This window comes from Polypterus senegalus, chromosome 6 (assembly GCF_016835505.1).
Source record: "Polypterus senegalus isolate Bchr_013 chromosome 6, ASM1683550v1, whole genome shotgun sequence".
In the NCBI taxonomy this organism is placed as follows: Eukaryota; Metazoa; Chordata; class Cladistia; order Polypteriformes; family Polypteridae; genus Polypterus; species Polypterus senegalus.
Window position 1 is genome coordinate 120,386,262 of NC_053159.1, and position 22,474 is coordinate 120,408,735.

At 41.4% G+C, this 22,474-nt stretch overlaps 1 protein-coding gene across 1 annotated transcript in view; it reads right to left on the reverse strand.

Moving 5' to 3' along the window:
• The window catches only part of galnt17 (polypeptide N-acetylgalactosaminyltransferase 17), a 163,144-nt gene continuing 140,670 nt past the window's right edge, over positions 1 to 22,474 (reverse strand). Inside the window, exons 10-11 of the mRNA XM_039756995.1 lie at positions 13,638 to 13,805; positions 1 to 1,453 (exon numbers count right to left, since the gene is read on the reverse strand). Of these exons, the coding sequence (XP_039612929.1) occupies positions 1,313 to 1,453; positions 13,638 to 13,805 (309 nt within the window). The 3' untranslated portion in view covers positions 1 to 1,312. The remainder of the gene's footprint in view (positions 1,454 to 13,637; positions 13,806 to 22,474) is intronic.

The following is a 22,474-nucleotide window of genomic DNA, read 5'->3' on the forward strand; positions in this document are numbered from 1 at the left end:
TCTCGTGTTGGAATTTTTTATTGGAAGACAAACTCAGCAGCTCTGAGACAGCTGTGTGTATCTGAAAACAATGGAATCTGGAAAGTAGGACATGAGAAACCCATACTTCACAAACTGTAAGCAGCTGCTTCTGCTCTACTCTTTGATAAGCACAGCCACTTTCAGCATTCCTGAAGCCGGATGTGTCGGCAGGTTCAGGAGTCTTAAGGACCTGAAGAGTCGTGCTTTTGTTTCTTTATGGAGGACAACTAGCAGCCATGCAGCAGGTGAGTGGATTTTAAGCTGGGAGTCCCATCCAGAGTTTTCACCTTATTTCTGCTGTGATAATCTGAAGTTGTTTTATTATTGCCAGCAGTAATGTTTTTTCAAAGGCTTGACAGAACCTCATTTCTATGTGTAGCCTTCTCTCTTACCTTAGCGTCCCTCTTTCAGATATCCACAATGGGCCTGCAGCTGCTGCTTGACCACACCAGCGCACAATGCACCAAACCTGACGCTATGACCACTGGAATAGCCTGAGATGGTGTCATTTAAGGTGCCACTCTTAACACTCACCTGGGTTTTCTATCCTATTGAAGCAGAAGAAGTAAATATTTTGTAACAATAAATTGTACACTTACAGAGCACCTGTGCGGCTTGGCCAAGGCCTTGCGTCCCATGGACCAGAATGATCGTGGTGCTCTTTTTATATTTTTTAAATGGCTCATCTTATTAGGGTGAAACGTTAACCTGAAATGTCAATCTGCACCATATGAGATGTGTCATCTAAATGGGGTGCAGTAAGCCAGGCCAGTTTGTAAAACTGAAGAGTGGCATTATAAGAAGGGCTTTTCTGCCTTGTTTTGACCTTTTACATCCATACAAAAATGATGACAGTTCTGTGTCAAGGTGCCATCCAGTCAGGTGGTAGTTGTCACTGCTGTATTGACATTCATTTTGTCACAGCATTGTGAGGGGTGGCCGCCAAGAGCATCTGCTTGCTTTGCTCCTTGTCAGAAGTGAAAGGAATGACAGGAGGCTCAATTTGTCTCTCCGGGTTTTGTTCTTGCATGCATTCTTCCACCACAGCCATGTTTGATAGTTTTTTTTTATTTTGTCCAACATCCAAGCTGATACACACTGAAGCACTTTTTTTTAAATCGTTTCCACACCATTATAAATACATTTTCCCCCAACATTCTTTTCCCACAAATACAATTGTCAAATTTAAAAAAGCACCCATTTTCCAGTAAAGAGTCCAGTTTCTGCTACCATCTGAATAGAAAAATAAAATTCAGAAACATGAGGCAAAGAGGATGTGTTGATGAAAGTTCTACTGCCATTGTCTGATGCTGTGTTTAATGTTCCACTTCTGTCCCGTGCAGTTTTGTAGAATGAGGTCAAAGCCAAAGCCGGCTTTTGAGGGCACCACTTCGAGGCAGCGACCTGAGTCGACATTTGCAATTGACTCGTTCTGGGGAGTGGAAACAAAGAAGCAGTTAGTGTCAGTCAAGAGATCAGTACAAGGACTGGGAACTGGGAACAGCTTGACCTGTGGGAGCCATACCTTCATCTTCAGTCTTTTTCAAAACTCTTTAAATAAAATTTAGCCTATTATTGAAAATTGTCAAATTTTATTAAGCTGAAACCGTGCTGTGTCTTTATACTATTTTTAGACTTTATGGAAGGAAATTAAATTGTAAAAGCTACATATGTAAACGGTGCAAGTACAAAAAAATGACAAACAAATAATATGAAAAGCACACATCCTATGACAAATAAATACATACATAAAAGGAAATTAATCTAAAGTAATCATTGTACGTACAGTGGGAAGAAAATGTAGTCTTACGTATTTTTTTTTTTTTGCTTTTAAAATACACATTTCAATCATGACAATTCTCTTCCAGTTTTGCAAATAAAAACTTTAGCAATGGTTCTTAAAAAGTAAATGTGGTACTTTTAATGTCAAGGTAATTTTTTTCATAATTATATTATATATTTATTTGCCCTAGATGTTAGCATTGTTAAGCAAAGTATTGCCTATAAATTAAATAAATACACACATAAATAAGTAAAAAGAGCAGCTTACCCGGCCTGTGAAATGGGCACCAAGAAAAATGTGAAACAAAAGGGTTAAAATGTACCTAATGTGTCCACTCTGAAGTCGAGAATGTTCTAGAGTGTGCATTCATGTCTTAAGATTGTACGCAGATTGAAAAACTGTGCATCCATAACGTCTTCTCCAAAATATCACTTATTTTTTGAGACTGCCCAAGTCACTTCATTGCCTTCTACATTCTTGACAACCTTACATCCCTGACTAATCATTGCATCAAGCTTGGTAAATGGAACAGTGGCATTCATACTGCCATTCAAGCACCCAGACTTTGCTTTTTTTAGGTGGAATTTTATTTTTTTTTTCCTAAGGATTTAAAGAAACAAGCACCCCTAATACTCCACTGACACTGTGTTTTCAGCTATGGAAGTGGTGACACCTTGTCTGTATCAGCTGAGCAGACTGATGAGGGGCTGTAAAAGACTGCAGAGTGAAAACTAAAACTTACCTTACATTAACTACACTGAGTGAAGACTAACGATGTTTGGAAAATATAAAATACAGCAACCAAGAGCAAATGCCTTGGCACCGCCTGTTGATTTCCTATCAGCTCACTGCCACTCATCTGTATTTAGTGAATAACATATATTGTGTAAAACTAGCTGGCTGTATTTGTCATCGTAGCTCCATTTTCATCAGCAGGGCTGTGCTTCACATGAACATTGTTTAGCACTGCAGTGGGCTTTAGAGGTTTTTTAATCCAGCAAATAGGAAAGTAGGGGCCACAATTTCAAATCAGTCATTAGTTGCGGAGTGTACATCTAACCTGAGCGCAACACGCCACTGTTTTAAAGTATCAGGAATACTGCATGGGGGTCAGTAGAAACTATAAAATTTAAAATGTATTTTCCCATCATGATTATACACATTTTAGATCCAGTTAGCTGAAAAGTCGTATGCCAAGCAGATATACACATGTGGTTTTTGTCATGATGGTCTACATGAGCTCCACCCACACCAGCTGTCATGACCCACTGGAAGAATGTCTGATAAATAAGGATAACTTCCAGCTTCATTTTAGATAGACAGATAGATAGATAAATAGATCATTATTTGCCACCAGAAGGAAAAATGGCTTTTATAGAAGCTCTTTAAACAAATAAATATATAAATACTAGGGGGCTTTGCCCCCTGCTTGCTTCACTCGCCCACCCCCAATAATCCAAAATCCCTCAGGGCATGCTACACACAAGCCACTTCGCATATCTGCCACTCGCGATGTGAAGAGGGGGGCTGAATGCACGCTAAAGAAATGCGGTCGGATCTGCTACTGGTGTGCTGTGTGATCTGCATGTTGCGCGGCGCTTTAACATTTAAAAAGCCTGTACAGCTGCTGTCCTTTTGTCTCACTGACTTGTCTCGCGTGACGTTAAAGTGTCTCCGAGAAAATCACGTCTCGTCTCCTTCCAAGCCTTCCAAGATTTTTTTTTATAATAGAGAGATATAGATAAATAAATATATATACACATACCAGAATGACTAAAAAAGAAGAAATGAAAACTTCTAACTTGGCTGTCCCAGTCCCAGTGAGGCATTATGTAGGTGTATGGCCATTGGTTATGAAGAAGCTCCAGTAGCGTTTCTTGACACACTTCTGGTGAATAATTCTTTGGCTGAAAGTACTGTGTTAGTGTGTCAGAGAGAGGATGTGTAGCATTTTTCATAATGGTTCTCTTTTGTTTATTCTCTTCTTCGCTACCTCCAGGGGGTTGAGAGTGCATCCTATAACTGAGCCTGCCATTTCAATCAGCTCATTGATTCAGTGGGATTCTCTCGAAGTGATGTTACCAGCCCAGCACACCACAGCATACAAAATCACATTGGCCATCACAGAGTTATGGAAGATTTGAACATTGTCACTTCCCATGTTAAAGGAAGAAGAACCTGTTCTGCCCTTTCTTATATAATTCCTCTGTGTTCCAAGACATAGCATAGAGGCTTCTTTTTACGGTCAATAACCAGTTCCTCAGTTTTGCTGATACAGTATTAAGATGCAGACAGTTCTCTTTCCACCAAGAAGCAAACTTCTCCACCTGACTCCTATACTCTGTCTCACCCCAATACATTTCTCTAAAATATCAGGGGCATGTTCCCTGAAACTGAAATCACTTTTATTGCTTTAAAAAAATACTTCACCCAAAAATACTGTTTTTGTGCATGTTGCTTACCCCATGCAGTTTGTAGTGATGGCTGAGAAAAATATACTTCCTGTTTTCATGATAAAATAGCCATCTATGGAGACGAATGTTGGACAACAGCCAACAACATCAAACCTTCCTGAAGAAGTCTCACATTACTTACATTGCATAATCCACAAGTCAAGTCATCAGCCGTATGCTCACAATGTTCCAGACTCATGTATTTTTACTAAAACGTTGTTAAATAAGCCACTCCAGAAAACGCTTTCATAAAGTAAAATGGAATATGCTAAGATGTAAGCAAACATATGAATTGTAGGCCTGCCTCCCATTGTTACATTTATATTCATATCCACAAATGGAGTGCCTTAGGATTATTTAGCAGCAGTCTATGAAAGCTGCATGGGTGAACTGACCTTCTGCCAGTTGCAGCATCTCAGATATGCACAAGTACAAGCCATATTAGTTCTTATTTATCAAATCAATTCCAATATGTACAGAAATGTGCTGACAGTACTCCATCATTATACACAGAAGTTCAATATGGTGTCCCGCAGGGCTCAGTACTGGGACCTTTACTGTTTTCACTTTACATGCTTCCACTGGGATCTCTCATTAGGAAACATAATGTTAATTTTCACTCGTATGCAGATGACACCCAGTTATACCTTTCATTATCATCAAATGAAGTTTCTCCGATGTTGTCTTTAATTAGTTGTGTTAGTGAATTAAAGGAGTGGATGCATGAGAACTACTTGTGTTTAAACACAGATAAAATGGAGATGTTAATTGTTAGAGGGAATGATGCTGAACACAACAATATTTTGTCATCATTTAACTCAGTTGGAATCCCCATTAATTTCACTGAATCAGCCCACAATCTAGGAGTGATCTTTGACTCTAGCATGTCATTTAAAGCGCATATTACAAAGTTATCCAAATCATATTTCTTCCATCTTAAAAATCTTAGGAAATTAAGGCGCTTTTCAAATAAACAAGATTGTGAGAAATTAATTCATGCATTTATCTCTAGTAGGATTGACTACTGCAATGCGGTGTTCACTGGATGTTCAAACTGTTCTTTATACAGCCTCCAGTTAATCCAAAATGCTGCTGCAAGAATTATTACAAGAACAAGAAAATACGAACACATAACTCCAGTTCTTAAATCCTTACACTGGCTCCCAGTTAAGTTTAGGGCAGATTTCAAAATCCTCCTTTTAACATATAAGCATTAAATGGCCAAGGTGCAGCTTACTTGTCTGAACTAATCATGACTTACAAACCTGAGCGCACATTAAGATCTCAAGATGCCGGTCTGCTTATGATTTCAAGGATTAATAAAATAACAGTGAGAGGTCTAGCTTTTAGTTACAGGGCCCCATAAACTATGGAATGGTCTGCCTGCTACTATAAGAGATGCCCCTTCAGTCTCAGCTTTTAAATTCCGGCTGAAGACTCACTACTTCAGTTTAGCATATCCTGACTAGAGCTGCTGATTAACTGTACAGGCTGCATCTCTGTTGTTAGTCATTAGCACTAAAACATAAGTAACATAAAATTATAATTTGTTACTAACCCTCACCTATTCTGTTTCTGTTCTCATTACTCAAATGTGGCACTTGGTGCCACGGCCCACCTGCCAAGTTGTTTTGCCTGCCTAAGGTAAAGTCATCCCTGATGGAGGATCGCAGGAATCGTGGGGTAGAGGGGTCCTTTCATCAGATTGGCTGGCCCAGCGCTGTTTCAGCTGTGGAATGGCCAAACGGGGGAGGCAGCTTGATGGATGAGGTCTCCAGGACTCTAAAAATATCCAAATCATATTATGTGGCATCATCTACTGTTAAATTCTGCTACATGCTTCTAAAATTTTTATTTTTATACTGTATTGAGGATTTGTTCTGTTCTGTGTATTGTATTGTTTTGACCCCCTTCTTTTGATACCCACTGCACACCCAACCTACCTGGAAAGGGGTCTCTCTTTGAACTGCCTCTCCTAAGGTTTCTTCCAATTTTTCCCTACAAGGTTTTTTTTTTTGAGAGTTTTTCCTTGTCTTCTTAGAGAGTCAAGGCTGGGGGGCTGTCAAGAGGCAGGGTCTGTTAAATCCCATCCGGCACTTCTTGTGTGATTTTGGGCTATACAAAAATAAATTGTATTGTATTGTATATTCTCTTCCTGATAATGTTTCCAGTCGCTTTTTTTCAATTTTTTATCTTTAGTTGTACGTGTCTCTCAGTGCTCTCTTTTTGTTGGTATCACATGAGCAGCAGTATCAGCCAATCAATAAGCTGCTGTTGAGGTGGAATCTTAGCCAATGAATGAGGCAGAGAGGCGTGTCTTCAATTCAACGATTGGACACAACTGAGCTCATTGCATTTTTGTGATGAACAAATTTCCAAAACGTTAAAAACTTCTAAATAGCACCGCCAAATTTTTGAAATCTTATAATAATCTTATAATGGAGAGACAATCGTTTTAACATCGATTGCTTGTTCAAGTTTACCAATAGAGATTTTATTTCATGTTGTACATTTTCCTGTTTTGCTGACGGCCAAGCAAGTTACTGACACACCAGCAGTGTGTATGGCCGGGTGCTTGCTGTCACGTCAGCAGGCCGTGTGCATTTGGGTGGAGCTCCATCGGATACTTCTGTACCAAAAATGTAACAAAAAAATATGAATTATAAGTAGCCATAAACCCTCCACAACCAACAACTAACAGCATGACATCAATCAGTGCAATTTTGCCATCACGTGAGTTCCGTGAAAGTTTCAGCCACCATAGACCTGTTTGGGTTTGGCATTTAAACTGCATGATATTGTAAATTGCGATTAAAGACAAGTATTTTATGTACTCTATTAATGCATGCACTTATACTCTATTATCACAGTAATTTTTGAATGTAACAGACCTTTTAACAACTAATAAACATTGATGAAGGAAATAAGCAACAATTACAATAGTCCATGAATGCCCCTGAGTAAGATGCCATGCCTACACTTTCAAACTTTTTTTAAAATTAATGTGGCTATTAATAGTGCAAGTTTCTGATACGAATGAATGTATGTCACGATTGTGAAATATAAGAATGAATTCAAAAATACAGAAGTTATCCTTTAATTTTTGTGTGGGACATTTACAAAGTAACAATTTGAATAATTCTTTACAGGAACGCGGACAGCCAGATCATCTCTGTGCAGAAGGACACACAAGAGCTGGGTGGCATGCTCTGCATCAACCACATAGAAAACTGCAGGCCTGGAGCTGAGTGTGAACGCAGCCATGCCACTCAGACAGAATTTGGAGGAGTGAAGCGGCCATTGTCAGTTCCAAGTAAGCTGTAGCTGCATACACAGGGGTGAAGCCGAATCCAAATTGCTTCTTAAGCAGTCGTTGGGGAGGTCATTGGCCAAACTCGCACTCCTTTGGGGAAGTCCCTTGGACTCTTATGCACTTCATAGTATGTCTTCAAACACAAACAGTTTTTCTTTTTAAGTGTTTGTTTTCTCCTTTAACCTGACAGACTAAACTAAAATCTGACATTTGAAATGGTGCCTGTCATGTCACACATGTATGATTCTCCGCATCGCAACATCTTAACCAGCACATGAATTTCACTGTGCCCTGTGCACAACAACAACCCTTTCAACTTGTGTGAACACACTGATGAGAGCAACGGCTTATGAACGCCATGTCTGCAGTGTGTCTGATGTCTTCACTAAAAGAGACTCCAGTGCTCTGAGACGCCGGCCCCTCATAGCCGCTGAGCCACTGCTAGTGCTAAACAGCACACCATCGGACGTGTATTACACATTTTCACGCCAGGACTGCCATGATATTCCCTACGTTGTTCTTTACACGTGTTTTTACTCGTTTTAAACTGCTGTCAGTGCCATGGGTCATGTGGATCTATGCTTACTGTATAAAGCGAACATAATGGCAGTCATAGGCAGGGACACGTCAGTTTACCTGGGCTTAAGCTAAGGGGCCTCGCAAAGTGCTGGGGGGTGTGGGACAATATACAGTATGCTCAATTTGTCTTTATATGTCTAACTTTAAATCTTAACACTAGCAAAATATATCTTGTTGTTTATCAAGTAATGGGTTTCATGTACAATATGTCAAATAGTTGCATGCTAGCTATTTTCTTTAAGACTTAACCAAATATGTGTTTTTGTAGGTACTTGTTAAGCATATCATACCCATAAAATACTTCCAAGGGCAGTCATTAGTGCTATGTGAAGGAGTGGGACTTGTGTCCTGTTTGTGTTAAAAGATAGGCTTTTACTGATAATGCAATTAATGTGCGCTGTAAACAATAAAGCTGATGATATGTTTGCTAGCTAAGAGTCACCAAACCTCACCAGACATGACCCAAGTCTTATCTGAAACAAACTAATTAGTTTGATTTATGACGCTGTTAATAGAAGGGGGATGATTTGGAAGCCATAAAGAGTGTACACTGTGGTATTCAGAACTTCAGTGTTAAAGTTCTGGCTTATAATTAATGCTAATAAAGACCTCATTTTGTTAAATTAAATATTGAGGCCTTTTTTTTTTCTTGCACATAGCTATAAAAAAAACAATCAGGACTTCTTTTTGTAATGTACAGCAAAGTGCATAAAATAAAAAAGTAGCACTTTCATTAAAAAGAAACAATACAGATGTCTGAGACTTGTAGTCTAGCTTGGCGTTTCTCAAAGTGTGGGGGTGTGAGGGGAATTCTAGGGGGCACCTGAAGTGGCTCAACTCCTCTGTAAAAGCATAAGTGGTAGTAGCATGGAATGGCGCCCAGTGCTTACAGAGTGGCAGCACTTTTATTACAGACATGTGTTTCTTCAGATTCGTGTCCTGTCTGTTCTTTTATGTGTAATTAGTGATCAGGATGGAAAAATAAAAACAAATCAAATAAAAAAAAATCAACAAGGGAAAAATGATCATGTCATCTTTAAGTCTGTCATCTTCTAACCCGCTTAGTCCTGAACAGGGTCATGTGGGGTGCTGGAGCCTATGCCAGCTAGCATGTGGCACAAAGCAGGAACAAACCCTGGACTGGGTGCCAGTTCAACTAACCTGCCTGTCTTTGGACTGTGGGGTAAAGCGGAGCACCAGGAGGAAACCCACCTCAGACACGGGGACAACATGCAGACTCCAAATAGGGAGGACTCTGCTCTCCTTACTGCAAGGTGGCAGCACTACCACTGCGCCACCATGTGCCCTCATCTTTAAGTGACACAGATTGATTGCAATAGTTTGCTTAAGGGAAAGAAAGTCATGACAAGCAGATTTTCTGCAGTACGGATTTCCATGCCTGCTTATTGAAGGTGAGCTCTGTTTTTTATGTAATCTTTTGTGCTCAGAATTCCTCACCCATGGCAGTTTAAAACCTGCTAAACTCAGCTCAGACTTTTAGAAACAACGCATCCCACACACGCACAGTAAGAAGCAGTTGAATTCTTTCATCACGAGGCCGGCGAGTTACACGGCTATCAGGAAATGAGAACTAAAGAAAGGAAATTTCCTGATAAGGCACGCATGGCGCACTTAATAGCCAAATGCAAAAAGTCTTACACAACTGGTGACAGCCTCGCTCAGCCAGCTGTGCTTCAATAAGTAAAGTTGTAGTCGGTGAGAAGTTTAGTCGTCAGCTTGCAAAATCAAAAGTGTGACGCATCAATAACTCCTGATTGAACGAGTCCTGCGCAGTGAAACATTTGCGTCCAGTTAGAAAACCCGACTGACAGAGGTGGGCCTGCTCAGCTACTCGTATTTGTGAGATGCTGCGCTGATAAATTTTGAATCACAGAGTTGTTTAAAAGAAATAGCATTTCATTCTTGGGGGTGCCACTTAAGATCTGTTTGTTATGAGAGTCGCCGTCTAGCCAATTTCAGATCTATCCATCCATCCATTATCTAACCCGTTATACCCTAACACAGGGTCACGGGGGTCTGCTGAAGCCAGTCCCAACCAACACAGGGCGCCAGGCAGGAACAAATCCCTGGGCAGGGAGCCAGCCCACCGCAGGCCACACACACACACACACACACCAATTTCAGATAAGTTCCTAAAATTATGAGTTGTGATTTCATGTTTTTTTCTAAATTGTGTAACATTTTTTGAGCAGTTCTTTTTCAGTTTTAACTAAAGATTTACACATTGCAGAATTCAAATTGAAAGTGAGTTTGTTTCTAATACTTGAAATTTGGTACAGTCTATTCATTTTACCTTGATGCCATTTTGTTTTCAAGGATGTTAAAATTATGGGCACCCATTGGTTGGATGTGGACATGGGTGAGCATTGCTGGGGTCTTCTCTCTGGAAGTCACAGTGGATTATGTCATCGGTGTGACAGTTTATAAACTGGCCCCATTGGATTCCTACTGAATAAGTTTGTGGATATTCAGTGAACACACTGTGAGACTTTTCCTAACAATTTTCTGGCCAACAACTTAACGACACAACCTTTTTTTCCTTTGACATGGAAAGTTTGATCTCCATTTCTATCCTGAAAAAAAAATTGGTTCTGTTTGTAGTTTTGACGATCGGTGGGGGATGAGTGAGCAGGCTGCCTGCTGCCAGTGCTGATTGTCACATTTGCAAAACAAAGACCCTGATGATGAGGAGCGAGGGAATTTAAGGTGGCCTGGCATTAATAGTAATAATCCTCAAACTGTAGCATGGCAAAATTAAATTAAACAATCAAAGCAGCAACAGGACTGCAGCTCTTGAAGGCATTGCTAATGGCTGATTTAATTCAAACTACAATACAATCATTTCCCAAAAGGGTTTACATTCATACTTGGCATATGTCATCCTCTGCTGTTCGGCACCATCTATGAGATTCTCCTTTGGCACCCTAAAGCAGTTCTACATGTCTCACTGGAAAAGCTGTCTGATGTCATGCATTGATTGGATAGTTATACTGCGTTATTTGCATACACGAGAGAGAAGTCAAGCAAAATGACACCTTTTATTGATTTACTAAAAAGATTACACTATGCAAGTTTAGAGGCAACTCAGGCCCCTTCTTCAGCTTGAGTTCTCACTACATCCATAATGGCTAACATGGTACAACACCCCAGTACTACTTGCATACAGCAGGGTGCAGTAAATAGGACTTGTGGGTAAAGATTCCAATTTAAAAATGAATATACTTCAGTTTCTATGATTGTTGTGATTACATTACATTTATCAGTTTATCCCATTCATTTCAACGACATGTATATGTCACAGAGCTGTAAGATTTAAACTTGAATATCACCATCATGTGATGGTGTATGTTAGGCTGAAGGCTTAAACAGAAACCTACCTTGTACATATTTGTAGTGTGAGTGATATATGTGTGAAATAAAGGTTTATTTTATTTGTGTAAAACCTGGTAATACAGCCCAATTCCTACTTGTTTCCTGAAATGAGTGTGTTTTTCTGAGACATAAAATGTTGCTATAAGTGATTAACTGCCCTGCTCAACATTCTCAAATTGTAAATTCACTGTTTAATATCCAAACTCTCATACTTTACTGTCCCCAGTCCTGGTTTCAATATACAGTTCTCGCAGTGATGAGTCCAAAGGGGGTGGCGGGATGCCATTTACAACTTTGCCTAAGGCAGCAAAAATGTTAGAGCCAACTCTGCCCGTAGTTATGTACTTGGGGTTGTTGGCCTGCAGGCTATGTGAGCCACGGATTGGCACAGCGTTTAAGGGTCCCAAAAGAGAGTGACACCGTTTTATCGGCTTTGTTCAGAAAGCTCCTATGCACTATATGCAGAACTTCACAGGTTAGCTGACTTGGGTTTCCTAATAATTACAGCAAAGCTCTGGATTTTAGTCCATTGATATAAATGGTGCTGGAGAGTGGTGACGTGTTGTAATTTGGTTGGACGTACAAGTAAGAATTTCACAGTCCTTTGTACACATAATTACTGCTACGTATCCAGCTTAATGAAAAAGTCAAAATGAAGGCAAGGTGCTCAAAAGCTACATGGTGCGCTCCTCACAGCTCTCCAGCTCTTTTTTATCTATCTATCTATCTATCTATCTATCTATCTATCTATCTATCTATCTATCTATCTATCTATCTATCTATCTATCTATATTACTGATCATTATCTATCTATCTCTTTTTTCTTAGGAGACTGTGTTCCTTTAATGTAGCTAGTGATGTCCATTGTAAATTCTATACCTCTGTGATGGCCAGTGTGATTTTCTACACTGTGCTGTGCTTGACTGATATCATCACTTCAAGTGAGGCCCTCCAAAGTTAATTAAATGGTCAGGCCCAGTTAAGAGTCTTGCTCTTGACCACCAGGCAGTAGTGAAGGGAAGAGTGAAGATAAAGCTGATGGCCTTTATGAACAATTCTGCACATACTCCTTATGACAAATTAGTGTTAAATATCAGCCGCTGTAGGTATGAAGGAGCGATATCTATCTATCTATCTATCTATCTATCTATCTATCTATCTATCTATCTATCTATCTATCTGTCTGTCTGTCTGTCTATCTATGTATCTATCTATCTATCTATCTTATACTGCCTTTCATGTCTATTTATCTATCTATCTATCTATCTTAGACTGTCTTTCTATCTATCTATCTATTGTGATGGATGGCCGGCCGTTTATCCCGGCCAATACCCCCACGCCGCCAGGTGGAGCCCTCCCTGCAGCATTGAGGTGCCCTGAATGCCAGCAGGGAATTATGGACATTGGAGTTTTCCTTTACAGCCCTGCTGGATACCATGGGGGCCACTAGAAGGAGCTGCAGGGAGGAGCAGCGACTATTTTCCCTACGCCCCGGAAGTACACTTGGACAAGGGGAATGACATGCTTCCGGGGTAAAGAAGAAGGATTTTTATCTGAACCCGGAAGTGCTCCTAGTCACATGGACAGAGAGGGCAAAACACTTCCGGGACAAGGACTATAAAAGACTGAAAGAGACACCAGAGCGTTGAGCTGAGCTGGGTGGTAGGAGGGCAACGCGTCTGGGAGTGGTGGATTAGTTTATTATTATTATTGTTATTGTGATTAGTGAATTAATGAGTATTGTGGAGGAGAAGGTGCTTTGTGCACTGTTGTGTATAAATAAAGTCAACATTTGGACTTTTATTTGGTGTCTGACGTTTGATTGGAGGGTTTAAGGGAGCGATACTATCTATCTATCTATCTTATACTGCCTTTCATGTCTGTCTGTCTATCTATCTATTTATCTATCTAGAGCAGTCCCGCTGATATTTGTAAAAATCACTCAATAGTGAGCTGACAAGAAACCTTAGTTACTGCAGGTTAGCATCGACTCCTCTTAAATAATGTCTTGAAATAGATTTGTGTGTCAGGCACTCAGTTGCCCTGCTCCGAGTGCTCACTGAACATCAGCGTCTTCCTGGTTTCTCCCACCCACCTGTTTAAAGTGCCAGCTTCTCTGTCGGACATTACTGATCTTCTCGCAGTTTAGCAGCTGAGGGAACTTGTTGGCGCCATCATCTACCAGGCAGCGTGTGTCCTCGCTAAGCCTCGTACTTCCCAGGGATCCCACATGCAGGAAGCCTTCCTTAGTCAATCTACAAAGCTGAAAAACAGGGAAAAAAAAGGGTTTACTGATACCAATTGTGAAAAAACAAATTGTCCCAAAATAAATTCATCATGGTGCAGTGGGAATCCTGGCTTCTTGTTTTGTGCTGCCTTTATTTTCCTTTATTAATGCCTATTGTGCATTTCTGATTCTTTCATCAAAATTAAATCAAGAAAACACCAAGTTAAAGAGGCAGGAGAGAAGCTCAGAGTACCTGCCATGTGCTGCCTTACATATGTGTGTGTGTGGCCATCTGTGCTTGAAGCAAAGGCTCCACACTACATGCCCCAGATGGCGGCAGATCTCTGGGAAAGCAGCATCTTTTTGGCAGACTTACACTGTGAAATGTATGCCATGTATGTTCCAGCATGCAGCCTCACAGCTCCTGGAGACTGGCTTTAAATCCTGAGCCTGTCTGTGTGCTGCGTGCATGTTCTCCCTGTATCAACCCAAAGACACGTGTGTTAGTTTAACTCAAACTTGTCCCTGTTTGTTTCAGTGCATAAATGAACCCTGTGATAGAGTGGCACCCCCTCCAGGGCTGGATCCTGCTGCAGGCCTGATAGTACTGAGTGGGTGCAGATGATGGATTATGGATTTATTCATTTCTGTCTGTCTTCTGGCCTGTGCAAACACTGAATCCTCCATCTTTTAAATTCAAATTTAAAAACTCATTGCATAGAGCAGGAAATTCTTGCGGAGATGAAGATAATTGCTGCCATCCTGCTGATCAGCCCTTTTGTACAACACAATGCCCTGCGAGGGGCCCAGTGAATGGTGTTGATGTGACAAACAAGGCTCATGCACCTCACTATCAGAAGCTTCATCTCAAAGCCATATCATCAGGTCTGGATAGCAGACGACTGGAAATGCACATGAGTCACCAGCTGGGATCTTGTCCAGCACCTTGGCACGTACTGCCAACAAGTAACTGCCTGAGGCTCACATGGCACTTGAAGCGAGTAGAAAGTGCAGCTTCCTAGATCTAGGAGATGTTACTGAAGCTTCTGTAAAAAAGCATTGCTCCTGGCAATCCAAGTCGCCTCAGGCAGTCACTGCTGGATTCATAGCTTTGAAAGATGCCTCCTTTGATTTTTGGAGTCAATTCACAGTTTGAAGGAGCCACGGTGGTGCAAGATGAAACTTCCTACAGAAAGAACAGTGTGATGTGGATTAGTGCGTTAGGCAAACGGGCAAACTCTCTGGATAAACGATGGTCTCAGCAGGACAGCCAAGTGAACCAAACCCAGCTATGAATGACAGGAAACGTGGCCTGATGCCAATGGTGATGTACTACAAAGCAGCAGGCAGCACAATCAGTGTCAACCGCTGACTGCATGTGGCCATAAGCTGAAACGACGGTACAGTGTGCCTGTAATCTGAGGGAGTCTTTAAACAATGTAAGGGGCAATCTGCACACTCCTGCCCTCGTGCCGAAAACTTTCAAGTGGAAAGCGCAAGGCCAGCTGCACAGTTCACACCTGAGATGAACAAACCCTCACGTGTTGTAACATCGGGCACTCGCATGCCTGTCCGACTTAGCAAGGGTACAACACGCAACGTTACGGACTCACAACAGATGAATAATCTCAAGTGAAATGGTGTGAGGAACACCATTGGGAGTAACTCATCTCACCTGCCAATGCACAAAATGCAAAAAAACAAGTATTTAAAGTGTACGTGAAATATATATTATACTAGCTGATTACCCAGTGGCTTCGCTCACTGAGTGCAAGGGAAAAAAATAAAATGTATTTATAAAATAAGTTATTAAGTAGTAAGTAGTAAGAAAATACAAGAAGCATATAAATTATTAAACAGTAAAACATTAACATTTAAGAATTAAAGACACATTGAGTACTACAGCAGTGGTTTCGAGTAAACTACCTGCCTGACAACCTTGCGCTACGTGCCTGTGATTTAAGAGAAAAATTATTCTGAGAAATGTGGACGTTGCCCTTCTGTGCTTAACGGACAGAAGGTCCAAACAATTCCCAAGTCCAATACTTTACATGAAGAGGACGGTACATCTTCTTAGATGTAAACCCTCCATCTTCTTAAAAGAATTCATCACAAAAGCAACCTTGAATGTTGCGGGGATTTAGTGACCTGAACTCACCTTAAGGGACAGTAAGTAGCCGTGCACCACAATTTACCAAGAGAGTCACGCTTCGATGGCGCTGATTACACTCATTCGCAAAGATTTCCACTGTCCAAGGAGCCGACGGGGCACTCGAAGTGTCACAAACGGTGCGAAAAGAGAGGACGCTGCCCGAAACTGCTAAGCTGTCAACCTGGCAGAGCAGCCCGACATTCCGCACCTTCCAGCATCCACTTTGTTGTCACGACCCCTCGCCGCTGAAGGCGGTCTTCAACAGCTTGGCGCAGTTAAAAAGCAGAAAGATGCAAAGCTCTTCTACTTTCAAGTACTGCCAATTAAAAAAAAGTTATAATGTGGCAGTTTCCACGACACTCACTTGGGCGAATAAATAAAACTTCTCTGTCAGAACGAGCCTGGCAGCAGACGGCTCAGCACTGGAGTCCAGAGAGGAGGGCTGGGAGAGGGCGACGCGGGGTGCACTTCTATGGGATACATCGGCGTGTTTGTGTTTACTTCTTTTCAATATCAGTAAAATAACTCTCACACAAATGCTTGCAATTTCTAAAGACGATATAAAAATGGCGTCCTCAGACGAATTGATTAGTTCCTGTATAATATGTTCTGTGGTCATACATAATTTCCATTTCGCGTGGTCATATGCAATTTCTGTTTCAAACGCAAAAAGAATTTTATATATATATATATATATAGATTAAAATACCTATAAAAAATATATAGAAAATATAGACCAGCTATTATGAAAGTCCCTGTTCTACACAATTACCTAGAAAAGTGGACAGTATTCTCCAGGTCCTGGTTTGTGTAGGTTTATCAAATCATAAAACAGAATTCAGCAATTTAAACAGGAAAGAAGACGTAATAAATGACCAGAATGTCCGTGGAATCAGGCAGAAGGCATGTGACGTCTTTGAAAACTGACACCAAATCACAAACGCAACCTTCACTGGGCTGCCATTGTGTAAAAGTGCTGTGGCCACAAGGAGATGAGTTCAACAACAGACTCCAGAATGAAAATGGAGTGAAAAAAGAAGTGAACAAATCATCTTCAAGGAAAGGAATGTCCTCTTTTCAGACATTTTTAACCTGAACTTTCTGTTACAGGATTGGGAGAGCTCATCCTGCCAGCTTTGGATGCAAAGAAGGAACCGACCCTGGATGAAAAGTAATGGTGTTCCAGTACACGTTTACCCACAATTCAGAGTTGCTAATTAACGTAAATGTGGTACAGTGTGATCGTAGTTAATGCTGTTGCCTCATGGATTTAGCATTCTGGGGCCCAGTTGTGTGGAGTTTGCATGTTCTCACTTTGCCTACATAGGGTATACCGCCACATCTCACATGTATTAATATTAAATGTCCTGGTGTGGATGTGCGCACGAGTGGGCCCTGTGATGAACAGAAGATACCATAAACATGAACTGGCTACCCCAGTGCACAGTTAACGCAATCGTATTTGGGGTATTTCAAGATCCCACAAGTGTTTCTTAGCACACCACCAAAGTGTGTTGGGGCGCGTGTTGCTAAAGTGATTAGCGCAAGCATGAGAGAGCTTGGGGGGTGGGCTTGGGTGGTCCACCTACGTGAATTGCGTGCAGTCGTCAAAGTGGGGGTGGGACTGAGCACATTCATCAGAGCAGTGACCCACCGTGACCCATTTCCAATATAAACAATAGCAACTTGCAACCCACCAGTGGCCAAATCCAAAATGGTTCACAATGATGTGGCTGAAAAGCAAAGTTTTAAGAAAGAGGCGCACTTGAAGAACTTTTACGCGAACAAGACGAGCGACCCGGTGCTCAGTGTAAAAGTGAATTTTTGAAGGGGTGTTGACCAGTATGGCCCCCTGTCCTCGTGAGGTTAGCTGGACATACACCATAAATAACCGAATGACGAGTGGGCTGAGTGGATGGAGACGTCACACTTCAACCTGCTGCACTGGCTCCCAGCGCCAACTGGCCCTAGTTTGACAATAAAGTTAATGGCTCATTACTGTTAGGTTCTGTTTATATGAATCCAGTACACGTTTACCCACAATTCAGAGTTGCCACCACCTACTCAAAGCATCATGATGCACCAACATTGATGGACTGAAAGCCAGAAGTCTACGTGACCATCATCATCAGGTCCTTCCACGAAAACCCTAAATACAAAGAGGACTGTTTGACTTATGTTAGGTAGATTGCCCAGAGGGGACTGGGCGGTCTCTTGGTCTGAAACCCCTACAGATTTTATTTTTTTCTCCAGCCTTTGGAGTTTTTTTGTTTTTCTGTCCACCCTGGCCATCGGACCTTACTCTTATTCTATGTTAATTAATGTTGACTTATGTTTATTTTTTATTGTGTCTTCTATTTTTCTATTCATTTTGTAAAGCACTTTGAGCTACATTTTTTTGTATGAATATGTGCTATATAAATAAATGTTGATTGATTGATTGATTGATTGATTGATTGAATCAGTTTGGAACTGCTTTGTGTTACTCACTTTAAACAAATTGGTAATCTGTAAAGTTTCTAATCTATAAACTTCTTACAACACTCAGTGACTGTCAAAAATAAACTAAATGAAATTCATTTCAGGATAGCTCCTTGGGATGGAGTTCACTGTAGAGATCCACGATATAAAATAATCTTTGTTTTCAAAGCCCCGTATTGAACTAACGATATAAAATCTTCCCAGACTGACACCATCAGCAGATTAGCTGTGTTTGTGTGGTCAATGGGTAGAAGAGAAGAAGGTGGAACGGCCATAGCAGGAGGGCTTGTGAGAAGAGTGGGCTGTGCAGATTTCATTTCTTTTAATAGGTGACTGGGATCGGAAAAAGGAGCCCTAAAGCACAATCTTGGTAAGGGGAGAGAACCTGAATTTTGATGTCCTGGCCTCTTGCACCTCTGCCAGGCTCAGAGTGCTACTTGGCCCAAAGTCTTAACAGCAGCCACAGGTCCTTCCAAGATGCGGCTGCTGCAGCGTTCAAAGAGCTTTGACTGCTGCGTCTTCCTCTAGTGACAGACTGCATAAATAATACATCTAAAGAAGACTTCAAACAAGGCCTTCCTTGGGGCCGTCTAGAGAAATGCTCTTCCTTTGCTGATGGCTGCTGTTTACTTTCCATTTAAGGAAGAAGAGATCCAAGGGACGCTTCTGTTGCAGCACATTAGCTCTTGTTTGACGATGCGCATGAAAACAACAACAACAAAAAAATGTGCATAAATACATAAAAAGATAATCATACAGATAAATTGGGACCTGGCTGATCCTCTGTAGACCCCGTCATTAATCCAGCCTGTCACCAAAACTGAGCTGTCTTTGATTACTTCTTCCGGAGAGGGAGGGAGCTTCTTCAGCAGCTCGGTGCTCTCACTTTAATTAGACTGTTATTCAGGGTGGGGATGAAAGAGCCCAGCATCCCCTGGGAAAGTCCTGATGAGAACTAAACAGAGGCACCGCTCGAGGTGAACAAGCACAACATCCTGGACAAGTGCAGACAGGGTCTTGAGAGGTGCAGCCAGACCTGCTAGATTTCAATTAAGTAACAAAGATTTTGCCATACGTCATCATGGCTTGAATATGCAGGACATCAACCCATCTGAGACTGACCATCAAGGACACGAGGGCTGCTGAAAAACAACCCAGGGTCGTTCAGATTCAGGCTTTCCAAAGGGCTCTTGGCTTTGACGGGGAAGCACAGGGGGTGAGGTGGCCAGTGCTACTGCCCCACAGGCAAGTCTCAGACCTCCAGGCCTGGTGGGAGTTTGCTTGTTCTCTCATTGCCCACATGGCATTTTCCTGAGGACTCCACTTCTCAGAGACAAGTAGGTGCCTCTAAATTGATTTGAGTGAGTACAGGAGTGCCCTGCCATCAGAACATGAATGGAAAGGGTTAAGTAGCAAAATGAGTGTAATTAACGGTGTACCACTGGCGGTTTGTGTGCCAGTAGAATAGAGACATTCAACACTGGAGATGCAACATCAGTGAGCAAAGACAGAATCCAAAAAGGGCAAAGAAAAAGTCAAAAGCGCTGAACCATTAGAAATAAAAAGAGTCCATGAAGGACTGGTGACTACAATGCTGGAGCACAGGCCCCTCGATAGTCCTCTACTGCAGCTCAAATAATGATGCCAAGCAATAAATGAAGATGAATGGGCCCAGGGGAAAACAACCAATGACAGTAGGGAACTGGGGGAGCTTCCGTCATTTCCCAGTCAGGGGCATTTCAAAGATATGACGGTTTAGCCCCCTTTATGGGGTGTCGAGTATGTTGATATACGTAATTTATATAGCATATCTATCAGGGGCTGCAGTCTCTAGACTCTCCCTCCCGATGCCACTGTTTCCGGCACTGATACTGTCATTTTCATTCTCTGTTGCTCAGACTTTAATAGTTATGACGTTTTTATTTTATTTGCATTTTGATTAGGGTATCGTGACGACAATTTGTTTCATTTCTGATGGTCGCGTCCATCTGGTTGCCATTCACGCATTTAGTCATCCTGATGCTTGTGACTTCGTTGTGTCTTCATTATTTCAAATAGCAGCGCACATCCATCTGTGTTCTCGATCGATGAATGCCCGTTCACCATTCTTTGTCAATATCTTTCGAGTGTAGGAGGCACCTAAATGACGCACCTTAGTAGAGGTTAGGGTTAGGACTCTTTCTTTGCTCTGTGGATTTGCATTTTTGTGTTTTGGCTGGTTACTAGCTCTCTTCTCCTGCCGGCTTATCGACCCTCGATTCTGATTTTATTTTATCATCTCTGAGCAGAGTCCATCTGCATGGATCATATTATGGCTTGTTCTACTTAGCCTCTCTATATTTGGGCTTAATGGTGTCCCCAGCTATTTACTAGAATAGAAAATAATATCAAACCAATATACTGTATAATGTATGAAATGGGGGGTCCTAGGACAGGGGTCTTGGGCTCATATTTAACACTGATGAGCTTGAAATTAAAAATTCACTTCAATCAGGCATTCTTTTATAAGTCTGAGGAGGTGTTCTTGTGTGCAGACAACTCCACGGTTTTTGGGAAGCCGAGTTCATACCGCATAATAAAACTGTTCTGTTTTAGGTCAATGAGACTGAACGTCTCTGCTAAACTTGGCCAGGGATGTACCATCTCTAATGTACCAGCGAACTTTGTGCCATGTCCTCCATCACCCAGGTATCTCGATGCACACCTTCAGCGCACACCCAGCTCTCTGCCAACACACTCTTACAAATGCTGGCTCTGGCATGGCACCTTATGGTTCTTTTCTGGGTTGTGTGGTTCCTCATAGAGCTACCGCTTCACAAGGCACCATTTCACTCTGAGAAAGGTTCACTGCATATGAAAAACTTTCCAATATGTAGAAAAAAAAAATGAAATCTTTAATGTATGGTAGGGTGAGGACATTATCACATTAAGAAAACTGTATTACTGGATGTATGTGGGAAGAGTCCTTTTAAAATCACGAGCCATCGGTATTTCACAAATCTGTCACCATCTAATCATGGTTATATGAAGCCTGTTACAGATCTAAAGGAATGAAGCTTTTCTTTAAACTTTGTCGTATACATAGTACAGAGAAAGTAGAGGAATCATGTAAAAATTCAACCTCAAGATCTTTATGTTTTAGACCTTCCCGAGTCCGCAAATACCATTTTTGAAATTCTGTCCATCTGCGTGTAAACACGATAACTTGAAAACGCTTTGACTTGGTCAGTCAGTGAGATTTAGATAGATAGATAGAGATAGATAGATAGATACTTTATTAATCCCAAGGGGAAATTCACAAAATTTACAGTATGTCAGTGGTGGCTCTAAGGCTAGGGATCTGCGCTGGTAATCAGAAGGTTGTCGGTTTGAATCCCGTAAAATGCCAAAAGCAAGGAGCAAGGCCCTTAACCTGCTCCATCCTGGGTAGGACGTTAAATTGCAACCAGCCCTGCAGCAGGGTCTCCAACCTGCAGGGAAAAATCTGGGGGTTGATGGGAGAATTGGCGCTCCGGCCTCCATTACAAACCTCACACTGGTTCCATTCCATCTGAACTAGTGTGGTGCTGAGGTGTCACCCATTGCGTGGCTGCACTCGGGTCCTAATCTGGGGATCCTGAGTTGGTTTGTCACGTGGTGGGTGCGGCAATGCGCTGTATCAGCGTGCGCTCCTACAGTAACCTCTCTCTCTCTTTCTTTATATCAAAAATAAGGAATCCCATCAACTCTTGGGCCACTTCCGTCAACCGGGTAAATTATGGTTGCAGTTACAGAGAGATGATTCAAATTTTATATAGAAATTTATAATGATAAAAAGCAAACAGATATGACATTTCAGAAAAACTACTCAACCGGAAGTACTATTTCATATAGACAACCATCCAAATTGTTTGTGGCATGGAAAGATAAATATGTACACAATATTAAAAACTGTATTCAATATAATGCATATTCTTTCAATAACTGTTATTAATTTTATTTTAATTTATAATCATCAGTTTAACAATGACGTGTAAACATTGACATGCCATGTAAAGATGTAATGGGAACAATAAGCTACATGCGTCCCTGT